General features: G+C 35.3%; 1 protein-coding gene across 1 annotated transcript in view; it reads right to left on the reverse strand.

The window, feature by feature from the left end:
* Positions 1-7750, reverse strand: part of LOC124370055 (chaoptin-like) — a 93953-nt gene extending 86203 nt beyond the window's left edge. The window contains 1 exon segment of the mRNA XM_046828375.1: positions 7671-7750. Within this exon segment, the coding sequence (XP_046684331.1) occupies positions 7671-7742 (72 nt within the window). The 5' untranslated portion in view covers positions 7743-7750.
* Between the last annotated feature and the right edge of the window lie 10276 nt (positions 7751-18026).

An 18026-nucleotide genomic window follows, 5' to 3' on the forward strand; every position in this document is an offset into this window, starting at 1 on the left:
TACATTCGGGTTGTTCAATCGATGTTCAATCGAGATGGCGAATCGACTAACAGAGATGAAGTAATAATAAAAAAATAGGAAGTACAGATTTAATGTGTTATTCGGTTATTAAGGAAGAGATACAATTCTTGATTTTTATGTAATAAAACCAAATTGCTGTTATGTAAAATTCTTAATAGTAAGAGAATTAGAATGGTACATGATTTTTGGAACACTTTTATCGAATAGAGAAATAATACAGTTAGTGGATTTGAGTGAAAATCGATGTTATTTTTTAATTTAGTGATAATTTTAAAGTTAAATTTTGGAAAAATAGAATGTAAACGGCTAGTAATGTAAATATGAGGAACACATGACCGGATGTTCACATGGTACATTGTTTCCTGCGGCGCTTCTACTCACGAAAGACAGCTGTTAGGCAAATTATTTAACAATTATGTTTATAAATATGTATTATGATTATTGGGATGAAGCCCACATAATACATCGGGAACCACATTTCTTCAAAAGGAAATTAATTGAGGCAACATATATTAAATTGGCAGACCAACCAATCAGTCAACCATCAGTCGAGATTAGGCCGCTTTGGTTACCAATTCTAAAAAATGAACTAAAGAGAAAACCCAAAAGTATCAAACGGATCGGATATTTGTAATAAACCAATGCGGAGTCACAATATGGTTTTAAGAAGTTCATCTCGCATGAACCAATAAATAACGAAAGGGCCCATTCCTGTTCCCCTTCCCTTGTATTTCCGCCATCTTGTTTTAGCCAGCCGTCACGATTGCCATTGGCTAGTCCCTCTGGTCTAGGTCTAGACCAGGTCTAGTCGTAGGTGGTTAGTAGACGAGTGAAGACGTATTGTGACCTGTATTCCGTAGTTTAGTTTTAATGATTAGTGTTTTGTATTAAGTGCATGTCTTTAGTGTTAGTGAAGTTGACTAACAACATGTAGGTTGTGATTCCTGACTTAGGCGTGCCACAACGCTTTAGTAAGATTTGTTTATTTTTAACCTAGTTTGTAATTATGTATTAGGTTAGTTCTTTACCTGAAGAAGAGATCAGATTGCAGATCTCGAAACGTAGTGTTACTGTTTTCTTGTTTCACTGAACGATGGCAAATGTCCGGAAAAATCCTGTTTCCTTCACAATCCTTCCATCGTCAAAAATAACCTTCAAACAAAGAACGATGACTGCTGGACGAGTTGACCTGGGCTTGACCTTACTTCGAGCACCTTTTAGTCGGTATTGTAAAAGGTCCATCAGGAGTTCCAATTTATCTCTGACCCAGGCTAGATTGTCTTATGGGGTTACTGTGTTAACATCGAGGAAAACGCTGAATAAAAAAGTTGTTACTCAATCGGAATAGATCGCGCGGGTTAACCATGTCAATTGTCAGTACCTTATTAACATGTGTGATGGTTACTTTCTGAGTTTGTTAGTTTCATAAAAAGCGTGTGGACATGTTAACTTTAACCTGCAACGTCATATTCATTAGAAGCTAAGTTACTGTGTCTTGTTGACTGATATTATTGATAAAAAGGTCTCACGTATGACAGTTCGAAAGTTAATACTCACTCACTTTTCTTGTCTGTTTGTTAAGTAGCAATATTTTATCGATTGCAACTTCAAATTTGAAATAACCTTAATCTTGTAATATTAAACATAGCTGTACACGTATTACATAAGTGTGTGCTAATGCCTAAATAATGCCCTTAAAAGAAAGGGTAATAAATGAATTAATAATTGTAATATTCTTAGAGTTGTGCCCTTAATACTCGTATGTATTCACACACACACACACACACACACACACACACACACACCACACCACACACACACAACACACACACACACACACACACACACACACACACACACACACACACACACACACACACACACACACACACACACACACACACACACACACACACACACACACACACACACACACACACACACACACACACACACACACACAACACACACACACACACACACACACACACACACACACACACACACACACACACACACACACACAACACACACACACACACACACACACACACACACACACACACACACACACACACACACACACACACACACACACACACACACAACACACACACACACACACAACACACACACACACACACACACACACACACACACACACACACAACACACACACACACACACACACACACACACACACACACACACACACACATACACACACACACACACACACACACACACACACACACATATATTTATATATAATATATATATATATATATATATATAAATTTAGCCATTAAGAAGTTTAATTGGAAGATAACGTATTTTTGTAGTACTTTTCGTATGATAATCCGTCATTGCAGAACCACTAAAATTCATTAATTTGGTTTTTCCAACACCAAAATAATGAATGACCTGGCGCGGTTTTTGTAAATAATATTTAACTTGAGGTCAGGGCCACTCATCTTCCATGTCTATGCGCAAACGTCAACAGATCGGCGGTAAAAACATATACAATTACTAATTTTTATTTTACATGATAATTTTTGTAACTGTATATAAATATATATTATATAAGAATATTTCTCGACTTATAACCTAATATTTAGTTTAAAATACATATTACAAGTACCTAATACGAATACATGCTCATAATTTTCAAGTAAAAGACACATTATAGAAGACCATTTTTATGTATAAAATCAAGGGTAAAAGATAGTATATGAGGCTTTGTTCTGTACTAAATGTTACCTAGAGATTGGTTAAGAGAGGTTTGTAAGAGATACTGTTCTGTGCCAAACGCTACGTTCAGAATGCGAAAGGTTGTAAGAGATACTACATATTCTGGTGCCAAACGCTACGTTCAGAATGCGAAAGGTTGTAAGAGATACTGTTCTGTGCCAAACGCTACGTTCAGAATGCGAAAGGTTGTAAGAGATACTGTTCTGTGCCAAACGCTACGTTCAGAATGCGAAAGGTTGTAAGAGATACTGTTCTGTGCCAAACGCTACGTTCAGAATGCGAAAGGTTGTAAGAGATACTGTTCTGTGCCAAACGCTACGTTCAGAATGCGAAAGGTTGTAAGAGATACTGTTCTGTGCCAAACGCTACGTTCAGAATGCGAAAGGTTTGTAAGAGATACTGTTCTGTGCCAAACGCTACGTTCAGAATGCGAAAGGTTTGTAAGAGATACTGTTCTGTGCCAAACGCTACGTTCAGAATGCGAAAGGTTGTAAGAGATACTGTTCTGTGCCAAACGCTACGTTCAGAATGCGAAAGGTTGTAAGAGATACTGTTCTGTGCCAAACGCTACGTTCAGAATGCGAAAGGTTGTAAGAGATACTGTTCTGTGCCAAACGCTACGTTCAGAATGCGAAAGGTTGTAAGAGATACTGTTCTGTGCCAAACGCTACGTTCAGAATGCGAAAGGTTGTAAGAGATACTGTTCTGTGCCAAACGCTACGTTCAGAATGCGAAAGGTTGTAAGAGATACTGTTCAGTGCCAAACGCTACGTTCAGAATGCGAAAGGTTGTAAGAGATACTGTTCTGTGCCAAACGCTACGTTCAGAATGCGAAAGGTTGTAAGAGATACTGTTTCTGTGCCAAACGCTACGTTCAGAATGCGAAAGGTTGTAAGAGATACTGTTCTGTGCCAAACGCTACGTTCAGAATGCGAAAGGTTGTAAGAGATACTGTTCTGTGCCAAACGCTACGTTCAGAATGCGAAAGGTTGTAAGAGATACTGTTCTGTGCCAAACGCTACGTTCAGAATGCGAAAGGTTGTAAGAGATACTGTTCTGTGCCAAACGCTACGTTCAGAATGCGAAAGGTTGTAAGAGATACTGTTCTGTGCCAAAACGCTACGTTCAGAATGCGAAAGGTTGTAAGAGATACTGTTCTGTGCCAAACGCTACGTTCAGAATGCGAAAGGTTGTAAGAGATACTGTTCTGTGCCAAACGCTACGTTCAGAATGCGAAAGGTTGTAAGAGATACTGTTCTGTGCCAAACGCTACGTTCAGAATGCGAAAGGTTGTAAGAGATACTGTTCTGTGCCAAACGCTACGTTCAGAATGCGAAAGGTTGTAAGAGATACTGTTCTGTGCCAAACGCTACGTTCAGAATGCGAAAGGTTGTAAGAGATACTGTTCTGTGCCAAACGCTACGTTCAGAATGCGAAAGGTTGTAAAGAGATACTGTTCTGTGCCAAACGCTACGTTCAGAATGCGAAAGGTTGTAAGAGATACTGTTCTGTGCCAAACGCTACGTTCAGAATGCGAAAGGTTGTAAGAGATAACTGTTCTGTGCCAAACGCTACGTTCAGAATGCGAAAGGTTGTAAGAGATACTGTTCTGTGCCAAACGCTACGTTCAGAATGCGAAAGGTTGTAAGAGATACTGTTCTGTGCCAAACGCTACGTTCAGAATGCGAAAAGGTTGTAAGAGATACTGTTCTGTGCCAAACGCTACGTTCAGAATGCGAAAGGTTGTAAGAGATACTGTTCTGTGCCAAACGCTACGTTCAGAATGCGAAAGGTTGTAAGAGATACTGTTCTGTACAAAAAGCTACCTACACATTGGTTAAGAAAGGAAGTCGGAGATATCAGCGTTCATTTAATGCAGCCTTGGAAGTGTTGAGAAAACGTTGCCAAAGTTTATATAGGTACATAAGTGAGTGTGTGTGTGTGTGTGTGTGTGTGTGTGTGTGTGTGTGTGTGTGTGCGCGCGCGTGTGTGTGTGTGTGCGTGTGCTTTAGAGAGAGAGAGTGTGTGTGTGTTGTGTGTGTTGTATGATTGTATCTAAATTAGATACAAAATGAGTAAGAAGTTACTATTCCGTTAGTTTTGCTCAGTTGTAAAATGTATTTAGTACCCAAAAGTGGAAACTTTCTGATTATGATCGCCTCCGACATGGAGTGTTGTAAAACAACTTCTAAGAACATACCAATATTGTAAAGCCATATAACTATAACCTCTAAAATTGTGAAAATAACTTTTTTTAACAGACATTCCTACTCATAATGTTAAAACTTTGGACAAAAATAACGGAAGGGTTTACATTCTACAAATTTCGTATACATAAAACGAAATAAATGTGGGTCAATATAACACATAAGTACCAAAATAAAACAAATAGTTTACCGAACACCTTTGATTTCCATATGTAAACAATTTAACTCATTTTACCTCCAACGGTGTACTGCACAGGTTTAATCAGCATTTTTAAATGTTGTTTTTTTATCTAATCACCTCCAAATTATTGAACTTTAATAAAACGATGTTATTAGTACGATTCCACATAATACTAGAGAGCGCGCGCTTAATAGTTTTTTTGTCGAATTGTTTTCCGAGTCACAAATTCGTATTTATTTTTAGGATTTTAAAAATATTTATTACTAAACATTCGTTTTTATTATTATTCCGCTAGGAACTACACTTATAATTTGAATATTGAGCAATATTTTTACGAACCTCAAGGAAATACATCTGCAAAAAAGAATGTAAACCTTTTACAGTAATTATATGAATTAGAACTGGAGGCGATGCGTGTTTGTTTTAAAACGTAAGACTATACAAAAAGAAACAATTTCAATTAAAAATAAATTAAACCAATTATGTTAATTATGTTATCCTGAAACAATATAAATAAATTTGTAAATGAAAAACGTCACAAATTTTATTCTCAGCTTGGATTTTAAGATATCGCCAAATAATGCGTCCAATCCCGCGTTAAACTATCAAGAAAATACTCATTTTTTACCTTCCCTCCGGCAATAGGGTGTGGCATATATGTAGGCACACATGTACCAACAACACCGTAATCTTCTCATTGGCCAACAACCAAGAGTCAAGTGTTTCAACACAGAGGGAAAACACCTCGATCAATGAATAATATCCTGAAATATGTTATACTCAACAGCGTAAATGTAGGCACACATGTACCACAACACCGTATCTTCTCATTGGCCAACAACCAAGAGTCAAGTGTTCCAACACAGAGGAAACACCTCGATCAATGAATAATAATCCTGAAATATGTTATACTCAACAGCGTAAATGTAGGCACACATGTACCACTACACCGTATCTTTCTCATTGGCCAACAACCAAGAGTCAAGTGTTTCAACACAGAGGAAACACCTCGATCAATGAATAATATCCTGAAATATTTTTATACTCAACAGCGTAAATGTAGGCACACATGTACCACTACAACCGAATCTTCTCATTGGCCAACAACCAAGAGTCAAGTGTTTCAACACAGAGGAAACACCTCGATCAATGAATAAGATCCTGAAATATGTTATACTCAACAGCGTAAATGTAGGCACACATGTACTCCCACTACACCGTATCTTCTCATTGGCCAACAACCAAGAGTCAAGTGTGTCAACACAGAGAGGAACACCTCGATCAATGAATAATATCCTAGAAATATGTTTGTACTCAACAGCGTAAATGTAGGCACACATGTACCAACTACAACACCGTATCTTCTCATTGGCATAACCACCAAGAGTCCAGTGTTTCAACACAGAGGAAACACCTCGATCAATTGAATAAGATACCTGAAATATTTTATACTCAACAGCGTAAATGTAGGCACACATGTACCACTACACCGTATCTTCTCATTGGCTAACAACCAAGAGTCAAGTGTTTCAACACAGAGGAAACACCTCGATCAATGAATAAGATCCTGAAAATATTTTGTACTCAACCTACGTAAATGTAGGCACACATGTACCACTACACCGTATCTTCTCATTGGCCAACAACCAAGAGTCAAGTGTTTTCAACACAGAGGAAACACCTCGATCAATGAATAAGATCCTGAAATATGTTATACTCAACAGCGTAAATGTAGGCACAACATGTACCACTACAAACACGTATCTTCTCATTGGCCAACAAACCAAGAGTCAAGTGTTCCAACACAGAGGAAACACCTCGATCAATGAATAATATCCTGAAATATGTTATACTCAACAGCGTAAATGTAGGCACACATGTACCACTACACCGTATCTTCTCATTGGCCAACAACCAAGAGTCAAGTGTTCCAACACAGAGGAAACACCTCGATCAATGAATAATATCCTTCCTGAAATATGTTTTATACTCAACAGCGTATATGTAGGCACACACATGTACCACAACACCGTATCTTCTCATTGGCCAACAACCTAGAGTCAAGTGTTCCAACACAGGAAAACACCTCGATCAATGAATAATATCCTGATATATGTCTTATACTCAAACAGCGTATATGTAGGCACACATGTAACCACAACACCGTATCTTCTCATTGGCCAACAAACCAAGAGTCAAATGTTTCAACGCAGAGGTACATACGTCGCAAAGCTAAAACTTTCAACAGTTAGTATAACATAATCAATGTAGTTTTCACCAACTTCTCGAAGCCGCAAATTCATAAACTAGGTAGTCATCATTTTCTGAGAATATCCCGATTGGCTCTTAACTCGTCGATTGATTTCTCTATTAAAAAAAAAAAAAAAAAAAAAAAAAAAAAAAAAAAGAGGAGATCTTAACCTACAATTTTACAACTATTTTTCTAACAACCAAAAATCAACAACGATTAATATTAAGAAAATATGCTGAGAATTATGAGCGATTTTAACCTGAGTAGCTCCAATGATCCGAGGCCCAGACCAATCAACAGAACAGATACTGTACATGATGACGTATCCCATGTTGGCAATCACCACTTACCAGACCCCTGTAACAGAATGCAATAATGTAACATATGATCATCATAACAGTTACTATTACAGTTAAAATATCAGTGGTGATGTTCCCATCCTGTAACCCAGCGAACTAAGGAATAACCCTTTTACTGGAACAGGCGTAGTTTCTGATTGACAAATCCGTGTCTCGAGTGAGGGTAAAGGGGATAATACCTGCGTTATTTCGTACGCTACCAATACCGTCTCGCGGTTATTGCTAGTAGTAACTAACTTTCACCCTTCTACAAAACATTATTTTACATAATTATTCAGACATCTAAACAACCTCCTATTGTACAAAAAGAGTACGTATTGGAATGAACTATTTGGCTACATGTAAATGGAAAAACAGACCCACAATACGTCGTTCGAGATTTCAAAGCAACCTTTAAAATAGTTACCATTGTGTACAGATATGCGTCCCAAGGTTCACAATTACAACTGTTTAAACTCGATAGAACCTGGGTTTTTGTGTTAATGAAAGTAGGTACACAATACCAGAAGACAAATTAAAATGGTCTTATAGACTTGTGTCCGCACATTTTCGCCTACGAAGACTCTGAAGAGGCTGAACGTTGAGAGAAGCATTAATGAGAGTTTAACGATATTTTGTTGTAACTACATTAACTGAGTGACATTTCAAACTAAACACAAATTTTAGCATTATTCCTACTATAAAATTAGTTCAGTGGATTCTGCTTACTACCATATCGAACGCCTGCGAGTGACCATCTTTCCTTCAAATACATGTTGTTTGGTTGTTTTGCACTTTAGGTGATAACGTTTACTTTCAATTGACTACCCTGCCAGTGTGGTGTCCTTTCATAGATATATTTGCAGGTCACTGATCTGGCTTTGTAACCAAAGACCGCATGCTTGCTAATTGTACTGCCCTGACCATAGGTGGTAGTTCGCAAGTCACCTTTAAAAGCCGCAGGAAAAGTGTTGGAGTGTTACTCAACTTCGCCTTGGGTACAATACGACTAACTTAAACTATTACTGTTACTTTTAACTTTGACTCCTGCTAATGACATGTTTGGGTTCAAACACATTTGTTTGTTTTGTAGTATAGTGATAATGTTTACCTTTCAAAGACTCCTGCCAGTGACGTATAACATTCTTACTCAGTCTATAAAGGAGATGTACCTATATTTGATTAAACACTTAGTTACAGAGTTGGAAGAACCCGATTAAATCACTATAAAGCCATGTTTTGTTTATGTTCTGTAAATTAGAGATCTCCCTTACTATCAAAGACACCTGCCAGTGACATGATTTACTTCTTACTCATCTTTAAGTAAGGCGATGTTACTGCAATATATTGTATTAATCACTTATGGTCCAGTGAGTTGGAGAACCGATGATTTTTTTCCACTGAAGCCACATTTTGTGTTGGTTCCTGCAGTTTTATAGAGATCTGCTCTATCGTCATGACTTCCTGCCCTAGATGTCACATGTAACTTCTTACTCATTCCTATAAAGGAAGGTACCTATACTTTTTACTTTGTTCACCTTAGTTAAGGAGATCAGAGTTGGAGAACCGATGATTCACTATAAGCCACATGTTGGTTGTTTCTGCAGTTTAGTGATCTGCTTTTCTATCAATGACTCCTGCCAGTGACATGTTTAGCTTTCTTACTCAGTCCCTATAATGGAGATGTCCCTATATTTGATTTATCACCTTTAGTTTACAAGAGTTGGAAGAACCGATGATTCCACTATAGCCCATAGTTTTGTTTGTTCTCTGTAGTTTAGAGAATCTGCATTCTCCTCATCAATGACTCCTGCCAGTGACATGTTTACTTCTTACCTCAGTCTATAAAGGTAGATGGTAAACCCTATATTTGATTTTAATCCACCTTAGTTTACAGAGTTGGAGAACCGATGATTCACTATAACCATGTTGTTGGTTGTTCTGGTAGATTTTAGAGATCTGCTTTCTATCCAATGACCCTGCAAGTGTCATGTTATAACTTCATACTCCAAGTCTATAAGGAGAGGTCACCTCTATTTGATTATATCACCTTAGTTACAGAGATGGAGAACCGGATGATTTCACTATAGCCATGAATGTTGTTCTGTAATTTAGAGATACTGTCTTTTCTATCAAATGAACTCCCTGCCAGTGACATGTTTACTTCTTACTCAGTCTAATCAAGGAGATGTACCCTATATTTGGATTTATCACCTTAGTTACAGAGTTTGAGAACCGATAATCCCTATAGCCAGTGTTTGTTTGTTCTGTAATTTTTAGAAGATCTGCTTTCTATCATTGACTCCTGGCCAGTGACATGTTACTCTTACTCAGTCCTATAAGGAGATGAACCTATATTTGATTTTATCACCTTGTTACAGGTTGGAGAACCGATGAATTTCACTAATAGCCATGGGGTGTTTTTTTTTTTGTTTGTTTCTGTAGTTTAGAGATCTGCTTCATCCAATGACTCCTGCCCAGTGACATGTTTACATTCTTACCTCTCATTCCTATAAGGAGATGGTCCCTTATATTTGATTTATCACCTTAGTTACAGAGTTGGAGAACCGATGATTCAACTATAGCCATGTTTTGTTTGTTCATGTAGTTTAGAGACTCTGCTATTCTATCAAAGACTCCTGCCAGTGACAAATGTTTACTTCTTACTCAGTCTATTAGGAGATGTACCTATATATTTGATTTAGCACCTTAGTTACAGAGTTGGAGAAACCGATGAAATTCACTATAGCAATGTTTGTTGTTCTGTAGTTTTAAGAGATCTGCGTTCCTATCAATGACTCCTGCCAGTGACATGTTTACTTCTTACTCAGTCTATAAGGAGATGTACCTATATTTGGATTTATCACCTTAGTTACCAGAGGTTTGGAGAAAACCGATGATTCACTATAGCCAATGTTTGTTTGTTGTTCTGTAGATTTAAGAGATCTGGCTTTCCATACAAATGACTACTCCATGGGCCAGTGACATTGTTTACTTCTTACTTCAGTCTATAAGGAGAATGTACCTATATTTGATTTAATTCACCTTAGTTTTAGCAGAGTTGGAGAAGAACCGAATGATTCCCCTATAGCCAAGGTAGTTGTTCTGTAGTTTAGAGAATCTTGCTTTCTAATCAAAGACTCCTGCCCAGTGACTTGTTTACTACTTCTTACTCGCTAGTCCTTATAAAGGAGATGTTACCTATATTTGATTTTATCACCTCTTTAGTTACAGAGTTGGAGAAACCGATGATTCACTATAGAGCCATGGTTGTGGTTTCTGTAGTTTTTAGAGAATTCTGCTTTTCTATCAATTGACTCTCCGTGCCAGTGACATGTTTACTTACTTCTTACTCAGTCTATAAGAGAGATGGTAACCTATATTTGATTTATCACCTTAGGTTACAGAGTGTGGAGAACCGATGATTGCAGCTCAGATAAGCCATGTTTTGTTGTTTCTGTAGTTAGTTTAGAGATCTGCTTTCTAATCAAAAGACTCACTGCCAATGACTTTGTTTTACCACGCAACGTCGGACTCTAATAAATCGATTACACAATATCACCCCTAGTTAAAGGATCCGACTTCTCTTTTCGATTTATCTACATAATAATTGTAGCAGTTTATTTATTTTTTGCTATACTATAACGTGTTTTGCCTTAACTAATTTTGCTATATCTTATACCTTTTTTACTAATCTTGTTACTCCGCCAAATGTTTTAGGCCGTCTAACATAAGTTGCAAAATCTTTTGATGCTTAACCCAAATTTTTAAATTAAGTGTATAAAACTAGTAATTCGTTCACCCAGTTGGCATTGAAATTACAGTTTTATTTCTTGTTTAAAATTGTTATAAGTTTAAATTTTTTATGAGCCTCAATATTATTTTTCAGAAAAATCTTCACACTCGATTCCATAACGTCGACCTTTGAGGGCAACTAAAGTCATATTGGGCAAAGACATCTCAATTCTATATATCTAATAATAGAACTACCTCTTTAAAGTAATTAATCCATTATAACAATGAATACAATAGTTCTTGTATCCGTGCCGCAAATGATTAGTTTTGTGAACTATTTATCCTAATAATTATTATTTAGGGGAAATAGCTTAGTTTTTAGCTTCTTTTTACTTTATATTAAGTACTATTAAAAATGTTTATTACAGTTACTCCGACATTTTAACGCTACGCGTATACAATAAGTACTAGCTGTTAATAGTTTGTGAATTTGGTAACGATAATCAAAACACAAACTCGTTTCATCACTCAGTTTGTTTTATGTGCAAACTATTACTGTGACACCTGGACAATTGTAATAAATGAGTAAAACTCGAAACTTCCCTCTAAACGACATTTTGTTTTGTACAACACTCGTGATTAGTAAGAACCAGCCAGACCGTCAGTAGAGACTAACAACACATAGAGCAGTGGGGGAGAAACATGGGCAACCTGAATTCCACTCTCCAACTGTCGTAAACCTGATTGCCCTTGAGCTTTCTTCTGCAATCGGTCAAAGAAAATAGAGTTTTGACTTCCTAACTGTACTCTTTTTAAACTGTAACCGATGATTAAATGGACTCAACGGGAATGCGGTGTTTGAAGAACATGTAATCAACATACGAGTATAATGAAGCCCTGCAAGTTCGGTGTGTCTAACGAATAGGTCGTGTTTCAGAGTTTCAAAAATCGTCCCCTTATAAGGGCCATAGTGCACTCTCCAGACAATAATTGGTGGAACAAAGGGCTGAGTATGGTATTGTTTTGAATATACTTTCACATTGGAGTGTCAGTAAAAATATTTAATTTGAGGTGTTACGTCAAATACTGGGATGTAACAGTTTCCCCTCTAACAACACGGGGGGGGGGACCTATTCCTAGTGATGTTGTCGTGTCCGCGAATGCTACAATATTTTTCCTTCCTTAAAGCTTTCTTAGCCAAGTCATTTGAACTTGAATATTCACTGTAGTTTTCTCAAAAATTTATTGTAGAATTAAATCAGTATTTTCAGGTTTAACCGTGCTCTTCCAGTGCCAAATAGACTTCTATAATTATGTTATCAGAAATCAGCTGGTTTCCCTATAACATGAAATCCCTGGTGCTTTTATTAGAGTTATATTCCGAGGTGAGATAATTTCCAACCATCTCGCTAAGAACAAAAGCCATAATTGAGTTGTTACCATTTAACTACGTTTTAAACTTTAAAGAGGGGACTTCACAAAAATGAAGATAATAGGGAATTTTGTTGTAACGACTAATTGGTTTTAATACCGACTCTGACCCTTAAATACTATATGTGAAACATTTCTGCTTTCCTTAGTAGCTTAATAAATATATACACTTATCAATTTGGTTTTTATATATTTTAGCATACTTTAAGAGCTGAAGTTTTCCTAAAAATGTAAACATTTGCTAGCTATACTTAGTAAAACAGTCTAAAAAAACTTATAAGGAATATATCTGCCAAGTTTAACGGGAAATACCGACCATGTTTTTAGAGAATACGTGATCAGTCCGAAAATGTTATTTTGGCTTATATATATATATATAAGGTATTGATGTGTTAAAAAAAGTTAGACCCTTCAACCATCCCCAACTTTATTATCTCCTCCCTGTCCTTAAAAACTCCACCTGACTAGAGTCGGTTCAGAACGAGTATAGAACCGAAACTGACTAAAAAGAGCTTCGGCCCACCCGAGGAGAGATCTTAGATCCTGCCACTCTTGGTATCCTCATCCCATCAAGCTTAGTTATTATTGAGAAAGAGAATTATTTATAAAACACGAAATTTGGTCAACGGATGGGGCGAGAGATAAAATTAAGTGGCCATTAAACTAACTGAGGGCGAATTCAAGAGCTAACTCCGAATCCAAACTAAAGGCATTCCGCTTTTGCATTTAATATAGTTTTTTAGGGAGCCAACTACGGTGAAAAAAGCGCTAAATAATTAAAATTTCTCAAATTTTTCCCTTGTTTTTTTTTTTTGTTTTTTTTTTTTTTTTTTTCCCTTTCCCGCGCTTTTTTGTAGCGTTTGTATAAATCCTGTTAGTGTATGATATAGAAATTGAAATGCGATTCAACAGCAGGCAAGGAAACCTCATGCCTATACCAGCGCAATGAACGTCTACAAGAACTCATGATATCGCTGATTACATGGAGCCTATGTGTGTAATGTTGTATTAAGTAATACAAGCGATTTGTTAAATCGATATAGAGGAAGTACTTTATATAAATGAAATAGAATAATTGAGCACACCGCCAGGTTGTCGGGGGTCGAAACAGAAGTTATCAATATGGTTAATATATATCAAATAAGAAATTTGTTTTGTTTGTCATATCTTTGCCTTAGATTTGCACAAAAATAAGGAACTGTCGCTATCAGACCATTGTAGACACACGTAGCTACAGTGTGGGATCTGTGAGTGCCTTGGTGCAGAGTGCATTGCTATTGCCAACCAAACACTTGGTTGCTTGTCCTGTGTGCTATGGATCGATTTATTTTAAAATATTTCTTCTGGACTTTTCAGAATTATTTATCACCCTTATCAACATTTTAAGACAGATTAAATGAATTACAATAATGAAATGTTTTTATATAAACATGAACAATATTAATGTTATTGAATACAGCAAAAATTAGAAAAAATTGTCTAATTATATAAAAACGGATATAATTATAAATAATTGATTTCCCCAAAATTGTAACAAAATGATATATTATTAAACTGTGTTTGCTTTTAGCAAAAAATCGAGATACTAATGTGAATTAAACAACAATCATAGGAGAAATTCAGTAAACATTTACATTTTGAAAACACAATTTCAACGTTTGATTATAATTTCATAACATACGTATTATTATTTACTCATACTTTCTAAGAATTGAAAACGCATTATTCAGCGATTAAGGGGAAAATATCGACTTTAACTAACATTGCTATTTGTAAAACCAACTTAAAAAATATATCCATTTACCGTATACAGAAATATTATGTATAATCATTAAACATAATATTCCAAACGGTTATCTGAAAAAATGTAAATCATTTTCTATTTACCAGAAACCTTTCGATACAGTAATGTATTAACAAAATTCTAATGGAGAAATGTGTCTAAATGGGGGGGGAAAAAAAATAAGTTGTGTTCATTAATTTTGTTATAAACGTAATGAATGGAATAACACGTAGTAATAAAAGAATTTAAATTTTAGTTTGTACAAAATTGCAATTTGGAAATTGTATTAACAAACTTGTAATATAAAAATTATCAAAATAAAATTATACACATTGAGTTAATATATAGTATAATATAAATATAATAGTTTTGCTTAGAAAATGTGCAACATAAAAATAAAAACCAAAAAACCTTGTTACATAATTTATATAAAACAAACAAAATTTTAGATTTTCGTATAATGAGCATGACAACAATTAATATGCGGTTTTAAAGAATAATATCAGTTTTAGTGTTGTGTTATAAAAGCATATTTTAAGATGATAAGATATTACCTATGATTTTTTGCATTCTTTATATATCAGGTTTGATATCTGTTAGGTATGTTACCGGCACTTTGAGAGCTGATTGTACTATAAAAAGATAAAGAAAAAAGTAATCAGTTTTATTTTAATACATTAAATGCAATTCTAGAATCAAAGAATACAACGTTTTGGATTAGTATTTTTTAGTTTTAACAATATTATTTTTTATAGATATTTTTAATTGTGAACATGGGTCCAGGGGGGTCAGGGAAATGCTTTTTCCTTACTGAAGAAGTTAAGGCCAATTGAAAGAATTCACTAAGAAATATGCATTTAAAATGTAGCAGGAGGTCAATGATGATTGGAAATTTGCCGCGTGTTTATAAAATTAGAGAGATACAAATTTACACTAGGACCAAAATGCAACTTTCTTACTAAATCGGAATGACAATAAAGAGAGATTTACTGTTTGGTTTGTTGTTGCAGATACTTTTATGGCGAAAAAAGCCAATAAAACCTTTAACTTGCATTAATTATCTGACTGTCCCAAATCTGGGGTAAGCTTTGCAACAATTAACTGTCTTTTTTATTTATGAATATTTATTTGCATACACATACGTGATCTTTATATATCTAGTAATGTCTTTCCAAACTGTTTTGCATAACTAGAAATAAGTCAACAATTTTCGTTTTGGGTGAATATAAAGATTAAATGTATAATGTGTATATACAGTACCGAAATAATCATTTTTTAGATGAGAAATTGAATAAGGTTCCTCCTCATTGCTGTATCTCAAATTTAGTTTTTTTTTTGTTATCACTAGCCTAAAACACAGAACGCATAAAAATTTGTAATATTTTGAAGAAATCACATTTTTACTAAATATATTTTATTTTCTTTTCTTGAATTATTTTTCTCAATCCAGTTGGATCTTTCATCTCAATTCAATTTCTTACCAACAATTTTCCACCCTGAGGTTTTTAATAAAACGTGCCGGGATTTCATGAAAGGTTTTATAAAGTACGGTAACAATTAATTATTCCTATTCGTTGAAATATTGCATTGCAATGACCCACTTATCTATTTTATGACAAAGTAAACTTGCAGAAAATTTAAATTCTGAAATTAAGTTTTCACAACGCTTTTGTTGACATTGCAAAATAAAACTGTTGAGGTGTATACGGTTCCTGTGTTTTAGCTATGCAACCATATTAAGTAACATTCTCTTTATTGTACTCTTGTTACAAGTACAGAATTTAGAGCACTTTAAGGGTTGTTATACCGAATTTATGTCTTATTGTGAGACAAACAACCTTTTAACTGATTTATAACCCCTTGGTCCGTAGTTTACTGTCCTATTGTTGGCAACAACCTTTATGTGTATATTTTTCAATAATATAAATAAATTTGGTCAAATAAAATCACCAATAAAAATTTGCCGACATTTTTAAAAAAAACGGAAATTGATATTTTTTATTTAGTTTCTAGTGAGCGCTGTAACAAATGTTTAACATGAAGACTGAGTTTTTAAGACTAATCGTTTTTTGACATGTGATTCTAAAAAAAAAAAAATAAAAAACATATGTGCCAGACATACACTAAACAAAGTGAGATAGGACATATGGGTCATATGAACTTGTTTGTTTTTTGTGTCTTCTATCACATCCTTCAGTCCGTGCCAAACCTCTCTTCTATCACATCCTTCAGTCGTGTGCCAACCTCTCGTGAAAATCCTCTGGTACAATACCAAAGAAGACGTTTTATTTAATGCGATCGCCAGCTAGTACAAGAGTAGTCCTAGCTGGTAACCAGCTGACAAAAGCCCGCCCTTCGCGAGGTATTGCTGTAAAAAGCAGCTATTGAACCTCACTCGGCCAAGGTCATCTCTCGCATTACACCAATTAACCCGTCAACTTTAACCAGTCGGGATGAACCAATCAGATGTTCACGAGGCTTCCGGGTCTCATTCATCCCATTGTGTGTGTGTCACAAATCATCTACATAAGTCTATCTATTTGCTAGTTAATCATTCCAGTGAAGTAATTAGTTTCTTGAATTTAATTTTACAACACAATATAAATTAAGTACATTTTTAGAATTATTAAATCAATTCTCTCCTAATGTAGGATCCAAGGATATTTTCCTAATTTAGAGTGGATGGTATATTATCTCCAAATTGCAATTTTGTGGACAACATGCAAATATTTAACGGTGTTTTCCTTTTCAATAAATAGCTTAAATCAGATGCATATATTAAACCGGCCATTTCTAAATCAAGCCAGGTCAATACGTTATCTGCCCCAGAGCACTAAATATTAAATCTTATATACCGTGTTAATGAGTAATGAATTGGCTTTTATAAGGTACACATCACTATATATTAAAAACCGTATTTTTTGTATAATAAAATAAAAGTAGGCACCTGGAATTTTGGTTTTTCCACTGAGCACCCTCCTGCTGTTTGTTTTGTGAATAACTAAATATTGGTATCGTATTTCTCCATAACATAGCTTAATTGGAATTCTGCTACAGATCACTAAAATAATTTGAACTATAATTCCACCATAAATAGCCAAATGGTTTTTTCTGCTAACAGATCCACTAAATAATGTACCCGATAACGTTCTTTTATAATTCCGGTCCGATCTTTTTATTGAAACAAATAAGCACTACATAAAACCTTTTTTTTTTGGATATTGAACTCGCCCAACTAATTTTCTTCACAGCGTGAGTACTACGGATATTTGGCTACGACTACTATACTCCCTGGGTAGGAGATCAGTACAGACCAACAGCTAATAAG

This window comes from Homalodisca vitripennis, chromosome X (genome assembly GCF_021130785.1).
Source record: "Homalodisca vitripennis isolate AUS2020 chromosome X, UT_GWSS_2.1, whole genome shotgun sequence".
Taxonomy (NCBI): domain Eukaryota; kingdom Metazoa; phylum Arthropoda; class Insecta; order Hemiptera; family Cicadellidae; genus Homalodisca; species Homalodisca vitripennis.